The sequence below is a fragment of the Cydia strobilella genome, chromosome 18, assembly GCF_947568885.1.
Source record: "Cydia strobilella chromosome 18, ilCydStro3.1, whole genome shotgun sequence".
Taxonomy (NCBI): Eukaryota; Metazoa; Arthropoda; class Insecta; order Lepidoptera; family Tortricidae; genus Cydia; species Cydia strobilella.
The window spans coordinates 4050843-4072320 of NC_086058.1; the positions used below are offsets into that span (position 1 = coordinate 4050843).

A 21478-nucleotide genomic window follows, 5' to 3' on the forward strand; every position below is an offset into this window, starting at 1 on the left:
AATCGGGAAGTAGATTCGAATACCATCTTACAAAAATCCATGCATGACGAAACGTTTTCTTATTCTTCATACAATCAGAGATAACCGTGACTGAAACCACTATCATGTATGTAGATAATATTGCTCAGTTGTAGATCTTCGGATATTGTAATAACATTGTAATATGATTGTAATATTATTATGATGTTGTTATATCAAGTGTATTAGGGGAGAGTAATTTATTACATTTCTGTAATACTTATTAACTATTTTGTTTGTGTTAGTGACTGGGTTTGTTGTGAATAAATTACTGTTATATAAAATATGTTTTTATTTATTTAAAGCAATAAACCGACCGATCGAGTGGAGTGGAGTTAACCGTGGAGAAAAAAAACTTCGATATACATATATGGGATTATAACAAGTGTGTTATTTGAAAACCATTAGAAATGAAATAAATAACAATTAGTTCGATTTTGTGCAGTTATTAACCTTCTCGATGCCGTGTCAAACACAAAAACTGTCACTCGGACGCCACGGGCCACCGAAGTGTCAAAACTGAAATTGAACTTTATGCGAACGTAGGTCTATGTTGCCCTGTGGTCTGTGACTGATTAATCGGTCTTTGGCGTTGGACCTGCGCTGCCGATATATCAGTCATTGGCGTCCAAAAGGTTAATTATTAGCTTCTACGACTTCGTCTGCGTAGGATGATGATGATGATTGATAAATTTATGAATGAAAAACACCAAATCCGGAGAAATCTTTATTGCATACAGATCACGAAAATTGTTTGTACAGTAATTTAAATAACACTGACAAATATTTACAATACTTAAATGCTAAATAATTATCGATATAATTATCTAATCTTCATTCAAATAATCCATATTTACATTAAATAAAGTAACAATTTTCATTTATTTCAAACATCACCTATATTTTATTATACAAGTATACCGATAGTATTTATCTATGTGTTTCTATTATTACCTAGATCAAGATTTTCCATACACTTTTAAGTATATGATAAAAATCTTCGTTTACTCGATTTTAACAAGTTGACAAACACTTTAGTGTATATGAGTGCACAGCACACACCCATTTTTGAATTGTCATGCTTATTAAAAACTCATCTACACATCTCGAATATTTCTAGATTTTGATTCCTTGGAATGAAGTACTTATTCTATTTATTTTTACATTTAAGACATTTGATGAGGAATAGTGACTAATGCCGTTGTCATTACTAAATATGTGGAATTTTCTATAAAAAGGGACCTTATTGTCGATGGCGCTTACGCCATTATTAACGATGCTCCGATATAAATACAATGCCGCGCGACGCTGTGCGGCGGAAGCGCCATCGACAATAAGGTCCCTTTTTATAGAAAATGCCCCATATATGGCTTTCCATCATAGGGTCCTAAGCACATGGAACATAAGGACCTTTTTCTGTCAATAAGCCACGTTTTTTTATTCCCGAGTATCCCTGTCTTCTATAAGTGACAGTGCTTGAACATTATAATATTATGTAATTTCGCGAGGTAAGTATATGAAAAAAAAAAATTGATTAGGTATGCTATAGCTATCTAGTTATACCAACTAATTTCCCAGTATCATTTTAGGATTTAAATTTAAGTTATCTCAATGATTTAATAAATAAAACGCATTCTAAAGGTATAAATTATACGCATTGACTGATATCTGATTAACTGATAATTACACATATTTCTGCTTTACCGTAATTGACTTAAATGTGGTATTTTCTATAAAAAGGGACCTTATTGTCGATGGCGCTTACGCCATTACAAACGATGCTCCGATATAAATACAATGCCGCGTGACGGTGTGTGGCGTAAGCGCCATCGACAATAAGGTCCCTTTTCATAGAAAATGCCCCAAATTTGAATTCATGTACCTATGCTAGAATAGTTACATTTTAGATTTGGTGACCAACTTATAAATTACATTGAGCGTAACGCCACTGTTCATATTTTTGAAATATTAGACCGTGGTTGTGTTCATTTCCTGTTTTTATGTAATAAGATGGTTACGTTTGCTACGACAAAATGGTTAAGAAAAGGCAAATAAATTACATTTAATATGACGGATATAAATTAAGTAAAATTTTAACCGCAGATGTCCGCTATATGTGACAGAGTATTATGCATACATTGCAACTGTGAAACGTTGATCGTCTTCATACGGGGTAATTGAAGGGTCAAAGTCGTTTTTTAGGGTCCGTACCCAAAGGGTAAAAACGGGACCCTATTACTAAGACTCCGCTGTTCGTCTGTCCGTGTCTGTCTGAACAGTTGAAATTTTCACAGATGATGTATTTCTGTTGCCGCTATAACAACAAATACTAAAAAGTACGGAACCCTCGGTGCGCGAGTCCGACTCGCACTTGGCCGGTTTTTTATTATTGTTCGATAGAAATGATAAATATATTCAGTTAATTTAGTTATAACGTAGAAATTACAACGATGTTAAACAATTCAGTAAGGCAAATAATTTTAAAGATAATTTTGATCTTTTCTAATTGATATTACCTTTATTGCACATTGTCTTAACCACATATAACATAATAATATACAAACAAACATTATTTTACATAGAGTAATATTTTAGGTTACATATTTATTCTCCGATATTAAATTTATTATGGACTACACTAGTAATTACAATTCGGCTATTTATGTTTAATGAGGAATTGATTTTTTAGTGCATCTAATCCTCGATTAAAATAAAATAAAATAGTGTTGTTCTTTATAAAAATATGTTGACTACGATTCAGCGTGAGTAGCCAGCCTAATTTTAACCGATGTCCCATGGAGACTATATAAAGGAGCCAAATCTCTATGTATGAAAAGTATCCATCAAAAAACAGTAATTAGGCGGCGCCACCATACACCGAAATACTACCAAAAACAACCTACGTAATTTGGTCGGGTTATTTGTTGGTTCATGTTATACTCATGTCCCAGAGCCTAACTAGCGCCACCGGAGAGATTAGTAACTATTATTTAAAGCTGAAAGCGGTCACTTTTGCAACAATTCTGCCATAAGAGATTGGCATCCTTTCTATACCATCCATACGATGTCCATTCGTTTAATGACGTTAGAAACACTTATCATCATAGACATAGTATATACAAGTAGTAGACATGAAACCGAGCGACCAGGGGTAAGAGAAAGACATATTAATATATTTGACAGTTTAATGTATGGCAGCATAATCCTTTTTCTCTTTCACTCTTATAAATTTTGGTATTTCGCCATCGCCTCCTACCTATGCCATAACCCGACCATGAAAGGCCCGGTCGGTGACAAGGACAAAGCATGGCACTATTTTCTCTTTCCTCTTATAGGAATCGCAATAAGACTATCTTTCTTTATCAAAAAGTGTCAGGCCCTTGCTTATCATTGTCGAATGATATAGCAAGATGTCAGTGAAACAGTTGTATAAATTAAAAATTAGGCTGCCAGCCAATGACGTTGTTGTGGATGTCCCAGCGTATAGATCGGGATATCCGGATCCACGTCTGGGTAAATATTTTTTTTTATATATCGTGCAAGTCTGAACTTTTTGTTAAGTTTCCCCTTACTATCAGAGTCGCATCAATGTAACTCTGCATAGCATATTTTGCTGTCATGGCAGACGGACAGTGTGGAAATATAGTCGTAATTTATGTGAAAATATGAAATATAAAAAGACACTTCTACAATTTTTTCTGTCAAAGTGGATGCAGAGTTAACTTAGACGGATTCCATTTTAATTATTGACAATAAAATATTTAGGATGTCCTACTTAGCTATGGCAGTGCCGTTTAAGTTTTGTGTTTTCTAAGAGAATTAATAGTGTCAAGGATTACATGCACCAACTGTTTACGTGATAAATAATTCGCTATTTGGTAGAAAAGTTCTTCGGAAGAAATCGAGCCTTAGTCAGTAAACTATTTGGTTACAGTTGTGGAGTAAGATTGATTCATAGGTTCCATATTTTCCTGTTGTTCCTTTATTAGCCCAGAGAATTATCGGTGAAAGGTACGAAGGTAAAAGGTATTCACGGTACGACTTTCTCGTTTGGAATATACAATTAAGTACCGCGACACTCGTGTTTTTTCTCAAAAAACATGAAAATTTTGGCATTGACGTACGATTGGCAGTCTTCGTATTGGGCGTCATAAAAATAATCAAACATAGATTTCAAGTATACTGGCCTCTGATATTAAAGAACCACCGAACAACAATAGAGATAGCTTGAGATTTAGCAGAAGATTAACAGTTTTTGACACCTCCAGAGCTGTTCCGCAGAACTACTGACAGAAATACAGGCAGTCAGAAGAAGTCTAGAATCTCTAGATGCTGTAGCAGAAAAAACCTGTTAAATTGGTAAAGGATTTTGATAAAGGTTTACGGACGTAAGAAGCTGCCGAAATAACGATTGTTCTGCGGAACTACGGACAGAAACTAGTCTTTTCGAAGTAGGTAGTGGCCGTGGTGCAGAAAGATTTTTAAAATATGGCGTTCCAAACAGAAGGGAAAAAACATGACCCATCTATCGAGGATTAACCCTGGTAAGCGCTGAGAGTAGTTAAATGTGCCTAAGAGAGTTGACTGCTAAATATACTGAGATGGTCTTTAAATTCTTGGGAGAGGGCTATGCTGGAACCTATAGCTAACCCTAACCCCCCTTACTCCACAACGCTCGGTCTAACCTAAAGGACACTGTAGCCTACTCCTGCGCCTCGCTCCGTCATCGCAGGCCGCACTGCAGCAGCACGGACGCAAGCAGCAGCATGCACGTCATGCTCGACGCGATGCCTGTGATGGCGCTCTCGTTCCGTCGGAGAATCGCAGCCATTTTGTTGCCTGGAAATTTAAAGGGTGGGTTTAGAGAGAATCGCCACGGCTGAAGATCCGAAAAGTTGTTTAATCCTATATTCTTAGGATTAGGATTCGGAGAAAATCCATAGCGATCAAGATGCAACGATGTCCTCAAGTTCTTAGGGCATATTTTGCGTTTTCACCATCAGTAGGCTCGAAATAACCATCATAGAAGACGCGTAGAGGATGGGCGCATCAGAGCATAGATGTTACAAAATCGTCAGTCGTAAATCTTGTGGCCCCATAACCATGCGCGATGTGGGTACCCACATCTCTCGACTCCATCACATAGAGGGTCTTCATGGTCAAGATCTTCAGTCATGTGGGAACCATTAAGAAAGATACCGTTAATTCGGACATGCACCCTACACTACCAAGTTAGGTAAGGGCCTAAAACACAACTAAGTCTCCATTAGGGCGTTTGTAGGGCACACTTAGATATCATATGGTAAAAATGAAAACATCATCTTTTTGCATTTTTTCGTATGCAGAATTTTCAGGACTTTAATGTGGCAATGAGGAATCGTGTATTTTTTTAAATCTTGGCCGTCAAAGGGTTAAAATGCGGATAATAATACACAGATTTAATATATACGCTAGATGACGTAAATACCACGATTTGTATTGAAACCAAGCGTGCCGACTTTTTCATACAAAATTTACGCATAATATAATTTTAAAATTACTTAGATAACTGTGATAGGAAATATGTTCTTGCCTTTGGGTGCTCGCAATTTTTGGGCTGTTGCAGTTAATTATCATGCAACGAAGCATTTTTCAGTTTTCACGGACGTCCGGTTGCAACAACCGGCGGCGTGGACTGTAAAGAGCGACGGTCAACCTCGACGCTTGGTTGGGGTTCGGACACGCGAAGTAGATGCATTTGCGTCTTCTATGGTATATTTATTTCTGTGGGATAATACTTACTGCCCTCAGACACGAACACGTGTATGCTAGCTGGCTCCGTGTTGCTCGCGCTGCACGTATAGTTCCCCGAGTCCTTCAGCGTGGCGTCGCGCACAGTGAGCCTGCTCTGCGTACGCGCACCCGGCTCCGTCTCCACCGTGATGCCGCCGCGCGTCGCGTCGTAGTTAATCATGCGGTCGTTATGGTACCAGAACACGTATTGAGGGGGTGTTGGACTCTGGAATTAGAAAAGCCGTTGTTAGAGAAATCGTTTTAGCAATAAGATCCTGTTAAAGTACTTATGCAGTACGAAAATGCTGACGCCAAAATGTAATGTAATGTAATGCCTTTCAAATTGTTATCCCAAAAAAATATACCTACCTATAGGTTTCTAAAACTATCCCAGTCAGGTTAGCTCCAGTATAAATATTACTGGCTCATTATACGAACAAACAAGGAAGGCAGCCATCAGAGAGGAATAATTTTGTAAAACTAGGTTACGTTGTTTTATCCTCCTGTGTCCATTATCAGATCAGCTCGATGGTACAGTCGCCATCAGATATATCGGAGCGGCCAAGGTGCTCACAAATATCTGAACACGCCTCTATTGTCAAGGCGTGTTCAGATATTTTTTGTGCACCTCGGCAGCTCCGATATATCTGATGGCGTCTGTACCATAATATTACTTTGTCACCAAACTTATGTAAGTAAGTACTCGTATTTATGTGAAGTTTCAGCACAGAATAAATAATAGTACTAGGTATAGAAGATTCACTCTCTAACAAAACGCGTCTATTACGACAAATAAGGCCGCTAGGTGGCGCAAGCGCGAACAGGCGTCCGTAGCGGTGCGCGGCAACTACTTTGGCTAGACACCAAAATTGGTGTGGGCCGCATGTACTTGTAGCGACGTGACGAAATCACGAAGTGAGCCACGCCTGGTTTCAGCTTAATTGAATAATACAGTATACGCATACTTATATAAAAACATTGCAAGTTAAATAAAACCTTGGAAAAAGGCATTTTTTATTTATTCAATAGCCTAAGCGAGCTGTGAACCACTCCTAATTAAGCGACATACTCGAACGTGGCGCGAATGGCGTGTCCACGGCATATTGCCGTGCGTGCCAATAAAACAAGCCTTTACGGCGCTCGTAAAATTCCAACAGTAAAGCCTACTCACGGACATATATTTGAATAGAGCGAAGCCAGGTATCAAATTATTGTTTAACTGACAGACGCACGGCATCGGCAGCTTGTCCGGCCAAGTTCGATAATTACGAGGTCCAAAAATTTCCGGCCTGACATAATAAGAGCATACATTTACACAACTATTTTTATTTTTCGATATATTCCCCCGCTATTTCAACACACTTTTTAAATTTGTAAATTAGCATTTTCTATCCCCCTGTAAAAGTCACATGGGTCACTTTACCGTCTGGAGAAAATCTTTTTCCCCTTAAGTCTGCCTTAAGTTTCGAAAACAAATTGTTAACTTGTGTTAACAGCGCCAACCCTCGACGACTTATATACTTTACGCACCTAGTTCAAGAGAAGGCCCGATAGGTTTAGGATAGTAATAAGAAAGATGTACTCGTATAAGATAAATATTCACGATATGCCCAGCATATATTTGAATTCAAAAATGATCTTTTCAATCATGTCACGCGAAGTAAATGCATTTGAGTGATCTACGTAGACACATATCTACGCCAACGTCAACGAATTTTAATGTCTGTCTCTGTCAATCCAGTTAAACATAACGCTGGCGCGACGAGGACAGGGCGATTGAATTCGGGAATTGATCGGACGAGATTGGGGGTCGTAACGACTGGAGAAATGGCGGAGAGTCGTTATTGTTATTTGCGGAATTTGACCTGGGAATGTTTGAATGGGAATGTTTCGTTTTATTGATTGAAATCGAGTTTTTCCGAATGCATTAGCATTTTACTAGTACAATATGTAAATAGAACCTTATTTCTACCATTGACGATTTATGGATGAGTCATACGCACGAAGATAAACAAGAGTCGTTTCTTCAGTTGCTATAAGTTGTGTTCATATTAAGATTTATTTAATTCTACCTGTCATTCCGTGAAAAGGTAGATATAGTCAGCGCCAAAAGTAGTTGTAGGTAACTGTTTCATCCGCTTTTATTTGGGTTTGGAAATCTGTTTACTAGTTTTAACAATGGTCAGACAAAGAGTAGAGAGATATACTCGTGTACAACACATAGACTATGACAGATAGGGGAGACCGAGGTGAATTGTGACAGAGTAGAGTTGTGACATTGTCGAATTTTTCGAACCTTTTAACTGTTAGCCAGCTCGCAACAGTGCGCATTTGTTAGCTAGTAAATTGAACTAACAAACACGTTATATTGCGAGCTCGTTATTAGTTAATAGATTCCAAAAAAATCGACGACGTCACAACTCACAACTCACCTTGATCTCCCTTACGTTTGGACGCAAACTGTAAGATTTACATTAAAAAAGTACCTATTCCTGGGTGGCGGATGCTTTCAATTTCAATGTTATTCACAAATAAGCTTACAGTCTAATAAACCAAGGCGCTTATAGGTAATGTTATTATAATTATACATGCTATGTTACACTCACTATAAACATTTTGACGCGTTGCCGTTGTTTCATCCGCTTTTATTTGGGTTTGGAAATCTGCTTACTAGTTTTACCGTTAGTCACCCGTTGACCACGAACGCTGTAAAGGGTTCGAAACGTCGGGATGTATTATAAATTCAATATACGCGATATAATCCGTTTTCATAGTTTTATTTCAGTGTTAATATTGTTAAAACTAGTAAGCAGATTTCCAAACCCAAATAAAAGCGGATGAAACAACGGCAACGCGTCACTAACGGGTGACTAACGGGTCACCCGTTGACCACCACGAACGCTGTAAAGGGTTCGAAACGTCGGGATGTATTATAAATTCAATATACGCGATATAATCCGTTTTCATAGTTTTATTTCATGAGTAACTATCGCGGTAACCGAAGACAGTATTAAATATTAACACTGCCCTTATTGTATTTTTCACCCACCAACTTAAACATTAAGCTAACAGCGATAATTTAGTGTTTATCGCAAATTGCTAGCACGTCATCGTCAGCTCGGCGCAGCTCGTTCAAACGATAATTTACTAGTTTTGTTTGTTAGCAGATTTATATCGCTAAATAATATTGAGTTATTAGCGCTCTAAATATTTTTTTTAAATATTCTATAAGTTTTTGGGGTTGCGTACCCAAAGGGTAAAAACGAGACCCTATTACTAAGACTCCACTGTCCGTCTGTCCGTCCGTCCGTCCGTCTGTCCGTCTGTCTGTCTGTCTGTCTGTCTGTCTGTCTGTCTGCCTGTCTGCCTGTCTGCCTGTCTGCCTGCCTGTCTGTCTGTCTGTCTGTCAGGTCACCAGGCTGTATCTCATTAACCTTGATAGCTAGACACTTGAAACTTTTACAAATGGTGTATTTCTGTCTTAGGAGTCTTAGTAATAGGGTCCCGTTCTTACCCTTTGGGTACGGAACCCTTACAACAAGGAAGGCCACATAAAAAAGTAGACTAAAGTCATATCTAAAGTTGTAATTCAATACAATTCAAAAATAATTATTTGTTATAAATCTAATCGACCTGTTTTAATTTGTAAATACTCGGTTATATAGAACCCATTTTTACAAATTTCTAGTATTCCATTAGATTAAGTTACAAAATATAGGATAATTCTTACAACCCTTAGCCAGATTTTGCGATGTGAATAAAATATTATTAATAGGTAACAGTTTTTCCGCGATTTCGCGGCTAGTCCCATACATAGTAAAAGTTGTTATACCTATAATATTCACCTCAGGTTTGGCTCACCCGTATCTAGAAATGTCCAATCTAATTCGTAAGTGACGTGGAGTCTGACCGAGTGTTAAACTAAACTGGGTCAAATTTACTTTCAGCTCTGCACTGTATTTATCCCGCTAACGTCAGTGAAATATCGTGATATGCTGCATTTGTATTTAAAAAAATATTTTAAGTTTAACTATTTGTCGTATGCCAGAAAATAATAAATAGAAATGTACAAATCTCCGCATAAGGCTTGTCTTTCCACTGAGGCGGAGTTGAGAGGAGTAGGCCAGGAAAGCGGAGAAAAAGTGTAGATAACATCCAATGCTATTTGTAGTTATCTGTTACAACGTTTTAATTTCATGGCAGCGTTGTTTAATTATATTAATTAAAGTTAATAACCTATAAAATGAACCTTAATAAAATTGACCGTCTGCTTCAAAATATAATTGTTATTTTCCTTTAGGTACTTTAACTTGACCACGCAGCGATGAAATTAAAACATTGTTACTGATCTCTGCAAGTTTCCTTTCATCTTCGCTCATCTACGCTTCAGTGAAAACGCCATGACAGCCATTGGACAACTCATTCAATTGTTTAACGTATTCTTGCGAAACAAATTCTAAAATTCAAACTGGCGTTTGGTTTTTGTGTGGTGAGGTGAGGCAGAGATGTGTCTTTAGTTGACATTAAGGGAGTTAACAGCAGCAGGGATATAATGGTTCCACGATACGAACTGGGTCATATATTTTGGAAATTCTATTAAATTTATTTTATTTCACTCGTGTATGCATAGGTGAATGTTTTATAACTTTAAAGCCGTCGTCATATTGGTTATTTTGCGTTATTTGCTTGAATCGCTTTGATGGCGTGTAAGCTTGCTATGTAAATATTTGTACATTGGAATTAATTAAGAAGTCACGGAATAGCTTTATACCTAGGTAGGTATTTATATACCTACTTTATGAACTTAACGTGCAATCTAGTAACTCTCGTAATAGTGAATCTTCTCCGTACATAACCTGGGGGATTAGCCAAGATGAGAATCGTTGATAGAAAACGCCAATCAAAAATTAAATAATGTATGAAAATAGTAACGTGACTTTTCGTAGCGTCATCCCGATATTTTTTTCTTTTCGGTCAGCGTTTGTCCATGTACATTCTGGCTAAGCCCCCTGGACAGAAACCGGTGGAGACAGATCCAAGCCTGATGATGACCACGATCTTCAGACATGAGGCACAGAATAAGTAATAGTATTATCATACAGAACGGCCACGCACAGCCCCGCCCCGACTCGAATTACCTCGCCCCGCGAAAGCAGATTGACAGCCGTTTGCCGGCCGCTCAGGCCGCGTAGCCAACACGCCAATCGCTAACGCTCCGTAGCGATCGAAACGCAACTGTCACTGTCGCACTAATATGGACTAGTGATAGAGACACAAAGCGTTTCGTTGTCGAAGCGATAGCGATTGTCACCTTGGCTAGGCCGGCAGTACTATTTTTAAGCAACTTACTCACACTATGACGCATGACGCGTGTACAGACGTGCCGTTCACACATAGAAAGTATAGAAACGCAAGTGATTTTTGATGTATAGCGTGCATGAGAGTCGGACCCAGATAGAAATGGATTATACATTAGCCAAGTATGAATATGAATGCTTCGGGCACTACTATTTGTATGTATGTTTGTATATATGTATGTAACTGACCTTCTCAACGATGCATATGAGGTGTATGACGCTGCCCATATCAACGTGATGCTCTCCTGAGCCAAGTATGAAGGCTTCAGGCACCACTATTTGAAGCCGCACGTAGTGTGACACGATGCCCGTTCGTGTCGACACCTGGAACAAATATTTTAATACATTTAGTTACTTCTATACCAGACAGATTGAGATAAATTACTGTTATCAAAGAGGATATAATAGGATAGAGCGGTACTTTACTGTCATAGTAAATTTTGTAACCACAGTAAATTCACTGCCATCTATCGACACACTTTAAAACTAAAAAGGAAGATTTATAAAAATACGATAAAATGTATTTAAATATGGAGAAATCATTTTTCTTATTTGCATTAATTATTTTTATATGATTTTCACCCATGTTCTTTCATTGATATGCGTTAAAATTGTTAAATAACAAACGAAACCGTCAACGCCATCTATCCGAGAGTAGGCCAAAGGTAGTGGCACCATCTGATCGAGAATCAAATTTTCCTCATTTTCGAGGTACGTTTTTTCCTTAGACTGTATCCATCTATTTAAACTTTCATGATTTTTACTCATAATAATGTATCCATCTATTACGGAGTTATATCTATCTTTGCTGTTACTGACATGTCAGATGCGACATTTCTGAAACTTCGGAATGAAACTTGTGAATGAGTGTTAAGGCGGGATTCCACACATTCCACCAGCGGGAGACACCGTGCGGCACAAGCATTTTTGCACTGAATATGCTTGTACCGCACAGTGCCGCACACAGTCCAGGTAACTTACTTATAACTTATAAGGTGTAGGGTATTCGGGTACCTAATTCCGAATGATTTTCGGGCAGAGGGGTACTGTCATAGTAAATTTACTGCCATCTCGACACACGATTGAAACACAAAATAAAAATATCAAAAAATGCATATATGTGTGCATAAATGATTCTTTTTGTTTGTATTTATTATTTTTATATGACTTTGACCCATGTTCTTTCACTGATATGTGTTTAAATTGTTAAATAATAAAAGAAACCGTCAACGTCATCAAGCCGAGAATAGGTCAAAGTTTGGTATTGGTGGTAGCGCCATCTGTGCGAGAATCAAATCAAATTTGCTTGATTTCCGAGGCACCTTTTTTCCTTAGACTGTATTCATCTTATACGGAATTACATAGGTCTTTGTTTTTGGGATTAGGTACCTACCCAATATCTGAAATTACCCAAATACATCTTACTTATTTTTATTAAGAGTACCTAGGTACTTGACGTTTATCTTAACAATCCGGATTTGTAGGTAGGTACATGAACAGTAACAGACTTGAAATCTAACATAAATACAGAAGACGAAGCTATGTAACTAAACTCCGAGACTCCGAGAAATTGTACTCGCCCGAGGCAACTCCAACTTCGGTAACTCCTAATTAAATTTTCTAATTTGAATCTTAATACTATACACGTTCTCTTATTATTATTCACAACGATGGGACTTAATCGCGTAATATAAGTTTTAAATTTACATCCGACGTTTCGAGTACGGCGTTGTCTCAGTGGTCTCGGAGACTGGCTAAAATTGACATCAACATCTTCTAGGCGCGCGAGTTTTGCGAACTACCCGCACTTGGTCTTGTTTATTAACTTGAACGGTTAAGTCCCGTCGTTGTGAATAATAATGAGTAAAAATCGTGAAAGTTTAAATCACGCTCTCTTAGTACTACAATTCCGTCCTAAATATACTACACAATCTCTACTAATATATAAAAATAATAACTGTATGTGTTACGGCAATACCTAAAGCGCACAGAAACTGGCGGCGGCCCGTGACCCGGCTGCGATGCACCTACCATGACGTCACACACATGTCATCGCGTCATGTCACCAGGAAATTAGGTATGGAGGAAGATAGTTTTAGTCTACACAACGATCTCAAAACCCCAAAATCAAACCATACCAAGTGTCCAGCACAAATAGAAGATCGTCTGTCGACTCCAGCCTATGAGGTTGCTACATTCATCATCGAAGGAACAGGGGCCCCTGGAGAAAGTAACACGTCATCAGGTTAGTCCCAAATTACGGTCTATGCTAGGCTATAAACTACATTTCCCCAATATACTTGTGTCAGTCAGTCAGTTTAGTTAGTAGAAATGGACAGGATAGTTTTTATTGTGGAAATCATAATTTAAAAAAGCTGAAAGGGTAGTTTTTACGGAAGTACTAATTCTACGCAAATTAACACATGGGCAGAAGCTATTTTTGTATAAATATAATTTCATTTTGATCGTAAATTTCGCCTTAACTCGAAGAGAGGCTTTAACCGAGCGGGAAATTGGGGTATTTTTGTCCGTTGCGAAGGAATAATAACAGTTAATTGTAAAAGCAATTTATCATTTTCTCCCCAGGGCGAGTGTTGATACAAATAGCCGCCGCGGGGAACGAAGTCATAGGCAAATAAGGAAATATTATCTTAAGGATCAGTCAGCCGGGGGTATTAAGTTTAACTTTCCTTCGCCTGTGTTAGGTATTAATGTCGGTATATATATAAGTATACAGACATTGAACGTGCCAGTAACGTGCCGTGGCACAATAATGAATTGTTAACCAAGGGATGAAAGGCACTTATTTCTGCCGAGGTATTTTCCTAAGCCAAGCAATAGTCCGAGGCTGAAATGATGCCTTTCACCCGAGTTAAACACACTCTACTTTTCATTTCGAATACGAGTAAAGTAAAATGCATTTGTTTTTTTTAAAACATGACCAAGTATACATTTTTATAGTATTTCTTAAGGGTACTTTCAGTTAACAATTTAGGCAAAAGTATCGTTATTTATGGAATGGAGAGTCAAATATTAGAATGGAAATTGTATAAAAAATCCATTTAAACTCAAATTTCAATAGCTTATCGTAAAAAAATTAAAAAATCGTACTTCGAACGTAAAATGCTCTAGTGCAGACACGTATTATTTTCTGCACACCTTTTAGAACAAAAACGAAGAGGGTCATTGTGTCACTGAGAGGGTCAATCAGAGCATGAGAAATGAAAAATAATATTTTTCGATGCAGTGTCCATAATCGTATTTATATCTATCGGTACATGGCCGTACAGACGCCGACAGACACGGCACGTGTCTAGCACGCTCAATGTCTGTAGATATAAACGGTTATTTCGTCTGAAAGGGTACTTGAAATACACTTTTTTCTTAGATTCTTCAAAAATGAACTTAATAGTTCTTCTCAGGCATTGCCGAAAGCTAAAATGAAGCAGTCTGCTGGAAAAAATACCAATTCGAACGTACATTCCCATACCAGAATGATTTCATATTGTTATCATTCGTGAATTTTGCTCGTACTTGTACTAGCAGTCGTCACTCGTCTCGGCTCGGCTTAAAACATAACATCTTTTTCGCTCTTAATGCGTAGATATAAAGCTTTTTAGGGTTCCGTACCCAAAGGGTAAAAACGGGACCCTATTACTAAGACTCCGCTGTCCATCTGTCCGTCTGTCTGTCTGTCACCAGGCTGTATCTCATGAACCGTGATAGCTAGACAGTTGAAATTTTCACAGTCATGTATTTCTGTTGCCGCTATAACAACAAATACTTAAAAGTACGGAACCCTCGTGGCGCGAGTCCGACTCGCACTTGGCTGGTTTTTTCTATAGGCTATTGCCGATCCCGCATCCATAGACGTGAGGAGATTCTTTGGCGGCAACATCGATATTTAATTATAATCAAAACATTAATAAACGAGGCTTCCAAAAATTTTAAGAAAACCAAAAGGAATTAAACATTAGAACATTTTTTGCATGTCTATTAAAATCAATGGAAACCAGGCAAAAAGGTCACGAAAATCTATTAAATGAGCCCACGGCACCGATCTCACAGGCTGCTATCTGTCGCCTATATATCTAGCTCTCTAGCTAGGATATATTTAGCTAGGCAGCTTTGAGCCAATTTCCTGGCCCCATTTTTCACGTGAGATAAGCATTGACACCGTTAGGTAAAGGGGATTAACTGACAGAATACTGTTTTGGATAGAAAGTCGAGATGCATGGTTAATGACAGATTTTACCGTATTGTGGGTAGGAATTATTTAGATATCTTTCATCAACGAAAAAGTAGTTAAAACAAAAATTGAAATATAATGTTTGGAAACATTTCGGCACTTGACTTATTCTCAAACAGACTAAACTTCTAGGCTACATAATTATATAAATAAATATATATCTACTTATAAATATAAACAAATTACGTAAATACATAAAGCAATTATTTTTGTTTAAATAAGTAAATAGTGTTATTTATCGAGATTAAAGCCCAGGACCCTCAGTAAAAACGGTAACTAAATACATAAATATAGGTACAGTCGCCATCAGATATATCGGAGCAGCCGAGGTGCTCAAAAATATCTGAACACGTACTTAACGCCTTGACAATAGAGGCGTGTTCAGATATTTGTGAGCACCTTGGCCGCTCCGATATATCTGATGGCGACTGTACCTAAAATTTGGAACAGTTAAAACAATTAGGTACCACCACTACTAGTAATACTGTGAATAAGTCAAAATAGCATATTTCTTATTTTAGTTTACACTATGTTAGTGCAGTAAAATGAAGCTTTTAGATAGGCGTAAACTATATTTATGAATCTAAACCAGTGGTTCCTAACCTTTTTAGTACTGTGACCCCTTTGACTAACTAGGGAACTCGATTTCCTCCATAATCATTAATATTTTTTCTTATAGATAGGTACCCCCGTAAAATGCCAGTTTTACCCCCACGGGGGTAATTACCCCCAGGTTAGGAACCGCTGATCTAAACACTGTCAATAATGAATGCGCAACGCGCCACTCTTTCCCCATGTCCATGATCGTAATCATGGAATAGAGTAATTTGCAAACATAATGTTGCCGGCAAATTGCTGTTTACTTATTAATGCGTTGTAGCTTTTTAACACTGCTATTAACCTCTCGCTACACTGTTAGTGTTACAATGCCCAACCCCATTTTGAGGCCGCGATACCGCTGCAAAACGTGCTCTGTGTTATAAGACTGGTAGGCCGCCTTTGGTACTGATAAATTATCAATGTGAAAGTCTATTAAATATATTAAACCGGGTCACTCACGTTTATAAAGTCGATAATTGCTCGACATGTTTCGCTCCATAACGAGGAGCATTTTCAAGGAGCACTCGCGTTGGGGGTTTAATATATTTAATATGTCAGTGCCTCACGGAAGTTTTGTTATTAAAAATGTAAAAGTCTGTCTGTTGCCTCTTCAGGCGTCTTCACGCTTAATATGCATAAAGTTCCGCAAAATTTACGCTGTTTCAACTTACCTCTGTTTCGACTCACCTCGGTCTCCCCTATCAGGTAAGTGCAATGAAACTTCGTACCGGACTTCCGGTTCGAACGCCATCTTGATAGTAGCCTCGTGATTCCTTTGTTTTTTGCTCATTAATATTGTTTAAAGTGTAATATCGATAGCTTTATTATACAATAATCTAATGTGGTAGTGTGCAGTGAATGGAGAATTAATCTCAAAGCGTGTTTAACCACCACTTTGGAGTCAACGGCCGGTAGTCCACGTGCTTCTCGTAAAATCCAGCTATCGGTTTTTCGAGACAACTGCAACATCCACCGAACAGCGTCGTGCTCTAAGAGCATTTATTTTGTTCCTACCCTTTTACGTGACATTGGCTACGGGCATCACCGCCCTCAAGTCCATCAAGAAAAGAAAGAAAGAACTTCGTACCGTACGTAATACGTCGTGAAGCAAGTCCCAAATTTTAGGCGGACTTGCGCGATCTTCTCATGCCGATAACTGGCGGGAGATTGCGCAAGATCGAGATTAAGATTATGGCGCCATTAAGTATATATGTACAGTCAAGGGCATACATATATATACATTCCCAAAGTTTCAAAAATATGTGTGCGCTCTTATACCTTAGTCGTGTTCACATATTTTTGAGCCATTTGTCTGAATTGATAGTTTTGCCTTCGAATGTATGTATGTAACATACGTACTACGTATAGGTAGTTAGGTACCTACTAAAATTTGTGACTTTCGCTAACTTTGTTTCTTAGTATAAGGCCTGAGCTCTGAGTGGACGCTCAAAGCGGAGCGTTCGGCGGGGCGTGCAGCGTGGCGTCGGGCTCACAAGTGATGTGAGCAGCGTACACTAAGGCCGCTTCTACGTTTGCATTTGTTTAACATGCACGCCGCACGCCCCGCCCCGCTGCACGCTCAACTCAAGCGTCCACTCAGGCCTTACACTTAGTTTTACTATCTGACGAAAACATTGAAACACAGGAAAACCATTTTGAGACTAATCCGGAGTTGTAACGTCACAGTATTATATCGCAACTTTGTTACTCGCAAAAACTACATTGTAGCTTATGGCTGAAACCTACTAATAATTTCATCTCAGTTTGTTACATTGTTACAGCTTGAATAAGTTTTAGCAGCACTAAAGTTGAATTTTATTATCTTTTAAAAATAAATGTAGGAGGCTTAATATTACATTCTTTTGTAAGAACTTTCTACTGAAAGTAGAAAGGAATACTGCATTTAAAGGAAAGTGGACGATCACTTCTCCATAGACAATTCGATTTAGGTATGCCATAATGCGCAAGCGTTGCGCCTCCCTGCTAGCCCGAGTTCGCTAGCACCAACGGGATCCGAGCGCTTTCGCGGACTGCTGGGATTCCGCGCTGATGCGTCGTTGGACGCTCCATGTCTCGCACTCCACGTAGGTAGGTTATTAGTTTTGTAAGTTTTATATGTAACTTTATTTGTTTTATTTATTGACATGTAATTATTATTATTATTATTTATAATTGCAATTGTATGTCATAATATGGGACTTGTCCTGAAATAAATATTATTCATTCATTCATTCATTAACCATAGAGGCCCTTCGGTTGACATTTCGATTTTTAGGTCACTGTTTCTGCTTGGACAAAAATGCTTTCGTAAGTCCGGATGTTTTCGACTACAGCCACAGAATAAATAATAGTACTAGGTGCAGAAGCTTCACTAATAAAACGCGTCTATTACGACTTACGACAGATATGACCGCAAGGTGGCGCAAGCGTGAGCAGGCGTCCGTTCCGTAGCGGTGCGCGGCAACTACTATAGGTATAGCTAGACACCAAAATTGGTGTGGGCCGCATGTACTTGTAGCGACGCGACAAAATCGCGGAGTGAGCCACGCCTGCTAGCTCGCATTTCTCAACCGATTCTCGTGAAAATTTGTGAGAAGATCCGAAAATTATATAGATTTTTTATGCCAATCCAGCTTTTGAAAAGTTTACAAAATGGCGGAGGCATGGGGTTCGCGAGGTCTACAGCTCATAGAGTGCAGAGCCGCTAGTTATTATAGAGATTGGAGCAAAAAAAAAAATTGCGAATAATTTTATGAAAGCTTCTAACTCCACTTTCCTATTAAGACTTTTCATAAAAACTTAAACATTAGTAGCTATTTTACATTTTCAAACACGACACATTGCCGTCAAACCTTTAGGTACAGCTGTTAACCCTTTTACGGGCACTGTGTCGGAAATTACGTAAAATTGAACACTATAACTTTGAAGTAAAGTTCAAAATAATTGTAGGAAATATATTAATGTACTAAATTTACCCTAAGTTGAGGTCACACGACAACCAGGTATTAAACTGTGATGTATAATTATGGACTTTTTCCTCCATAATCTTTGTAAATGTTTGTAATTCCATGTGTTCCATTCATTACATTTGAACCAACGTAAATTAGTATAGGAAGTATAGCTACTACGGCGTAGCACTACGAAGCTATTATATTATGTACAAGTATACCTATTGCTATGGGTCGAACAACTATAGTATTTTTTCACATAGCTTGGGTACGGTGACAACTGTCATCTCAATACATAGGTATTTTGAGCTTTAAGGATTTTAAGGTTGGATTGTATGGAGACGACAGCTATCACCGTATACAAGCTATTTGAAAAATACTGTAAGTCAAAGTTTAATTTTGTTTACATTCTTTTAAGAACCTACATCTAGTCTATAATAACTTATAATTAAATATCCTAACATTGCTTAGCCAAAAACAACAAAACCTTCCAGATGCAACGGCGTATACAAATAAGTTACTTGTTACGCAATAAGCCCAAGCCATGGCATGGTGTCAGGCAATTCCCGTTGCTTATGAGAGTCAAGATAGACTTGTAAGTTACTAACGTATGATTTATATGTATAATAGTTAAAACGTTTGTAGTTATACTTAACAAAGTGTAAACAATTGTTGGTGAACCAATAAATAAATAAAAAAATAAAAAAAATATAAGTAGATTACGACTGCGTTTACACCTAAAAATAGATGTACGGTAAGTTCTGTAAGATTTACTTACGTAAATTATTGCAAGCCCATTTACACCATACTTACCGAAATCAGAGTCAAAACTACCATCTCATAGGCAAGTCAAATTAACAGTTTTTTAGTTATATGGGCCGATGTTTATTTTGTTGTATTTTTTTTGTTGATTTGAAAATTTGGCTGGTTTGAAAAGCTCAGTCCAGACTGAGATCCATCCAGATGGGATAAATACTGAAGGGGCTAGGTTACACAAACTCGCCTGTGCTCTGGAAGCGACTGGAACCACAACCCAGATCGCCTACAAGAATAAGGAATTGTGCGGCTGACACTTAGTAATTAATACAAGTCCTTGACCCGCTTGAGTGACGTGCGCGTTTTGAATGACTGAATGAAAACGACATCCCCATTCGTTCACTCGTCTACGCTCCATTTTATTGCATGGAGTTTAAGATGCCCAAATGTTTTGAAGGGGAATTTATTGTTATTGCTGCCGTATTACGGTTATTATGTGTTTTATTATCAATTTAGAGCTTCTGTTTGCGAGACTGCTTAAATTTCAGGAATGGAAGGTATCTTTTGGGTTATAATTAAGTTACTGGATATTACACCACAAAGGTTTTTAAGGTGTCTCAATAACGTTTCCGTCGTGGAATTTAAGTCAGTATTAATATTACAGATGTCACAAAATATTCACTATTTTAACGAGTTTTAACGACAACGACCAAATGACAATTTTATACTTACGTGATATCCTACGTAAGAAAGGGTAGAAGCTAGGTGGTAAGGAAAATGCAAGTCAAGAACTAGAAATATTAAGCAAATTAAGAAGAAAATTTACACTTTTTATACCTATGATTCCGCGCTTTCTAATTGGTGAAAACGAAACCAATTCAGGTGACTATAAAACAAATATAATGTTCATGTAGATTTATCTTGTTTATCCAACGATACTAGGTAACAAAGATAACTTATGAATGAAATAAATAAATAAATAAAATAAATTTCGGATATATTTAACGGCCTAGTGGCTAGTGACCCTGCCTGCGAAGCCGATGGTCCTGGGTTTGAATCCTGGTAAGAGCATTTATTTGTGTGAGGAGCACAGATATTTGTTCCTGAGTCATGGGTGTTTTCTATGTATTTAAGTAAGTATTTATATATTATATATATCGTTGTCTTAGTACAAATAACACAAGCCTCCTTGGGCTTACCGTGGGACTTAGTCAATCTGTGCTAGAATGTTCTATAATATTTATTATTTATTTATTTATCATATTATATTTACCTAAACCCATAGTTGTTAGAGTTAGACCAAGAAAAGTCTGCAACGATTTTGATAGCATACGCAGTGCAAGTGTTATTTTATTCAAAGATTCAAAGATTCAAAGATTCAAAGATTTATTTGTTCAACATAGGTAAGTTACAAGATGTTAAATACATATTTCAGTATCACTATGTCATATATGTATATATATGTTTATACGTCATAATTTCATAAAAGTTTGACGTTTATAACACATGCACTGCGTGTGCTATCAAAATCGTTGCAGACTTATCTCGACCTAACTCTAGTTACATTTACATTTATATTTAACTTATAAAATAGTGTTAGTGGACTTACATACTTATGCATAAGTAAAACAATCCCCACTGGAAGTCATAAAAGACATAATAAATCAGAAAGGCCTTCAATTGAGTCAAAGTAATCAAGTTATTTCGGTCCGAAAGTAAAAGTGGTTCAGCCATGGGGTGACAATGGACACGTAAAATGGATTTAAGTACTTTCTCAA

The 21478-nt window shown here is 37.7% G+C and overlaps 1 protein-coding gene across 1 annotated transcript in view; it reads right to left on the bottom strand.

Moving 5' to 3' along the window:
- Positions 1-4634: 4634 nt before the first annotated feature.
- LOC134749432 (hemicentin-2-like) overlaps positions 4635-21478 on the bottom strand; it is a 318341-nt gene continuing 301497 nt past the window's right edge. Inside the window, exons 6-8 of the mRNA XM_063684360.1 lie at positions 11337-11471; positions 5800-6016; positions 4635-4857 (exon numbers count right to left, since the gene is read on the bottom strand). Coding sequence (XP_063540430.1) covers positions 4742-4857; positions 5800-6016; positions 11337-11471 — 468 coding nt within the window. The 3' untranslated portion in view covers positions 4635-4741. The remainder of the gene's footprint in view (positions 4858-5799; positions 6017-11336; positions 11472-21478) is intronic.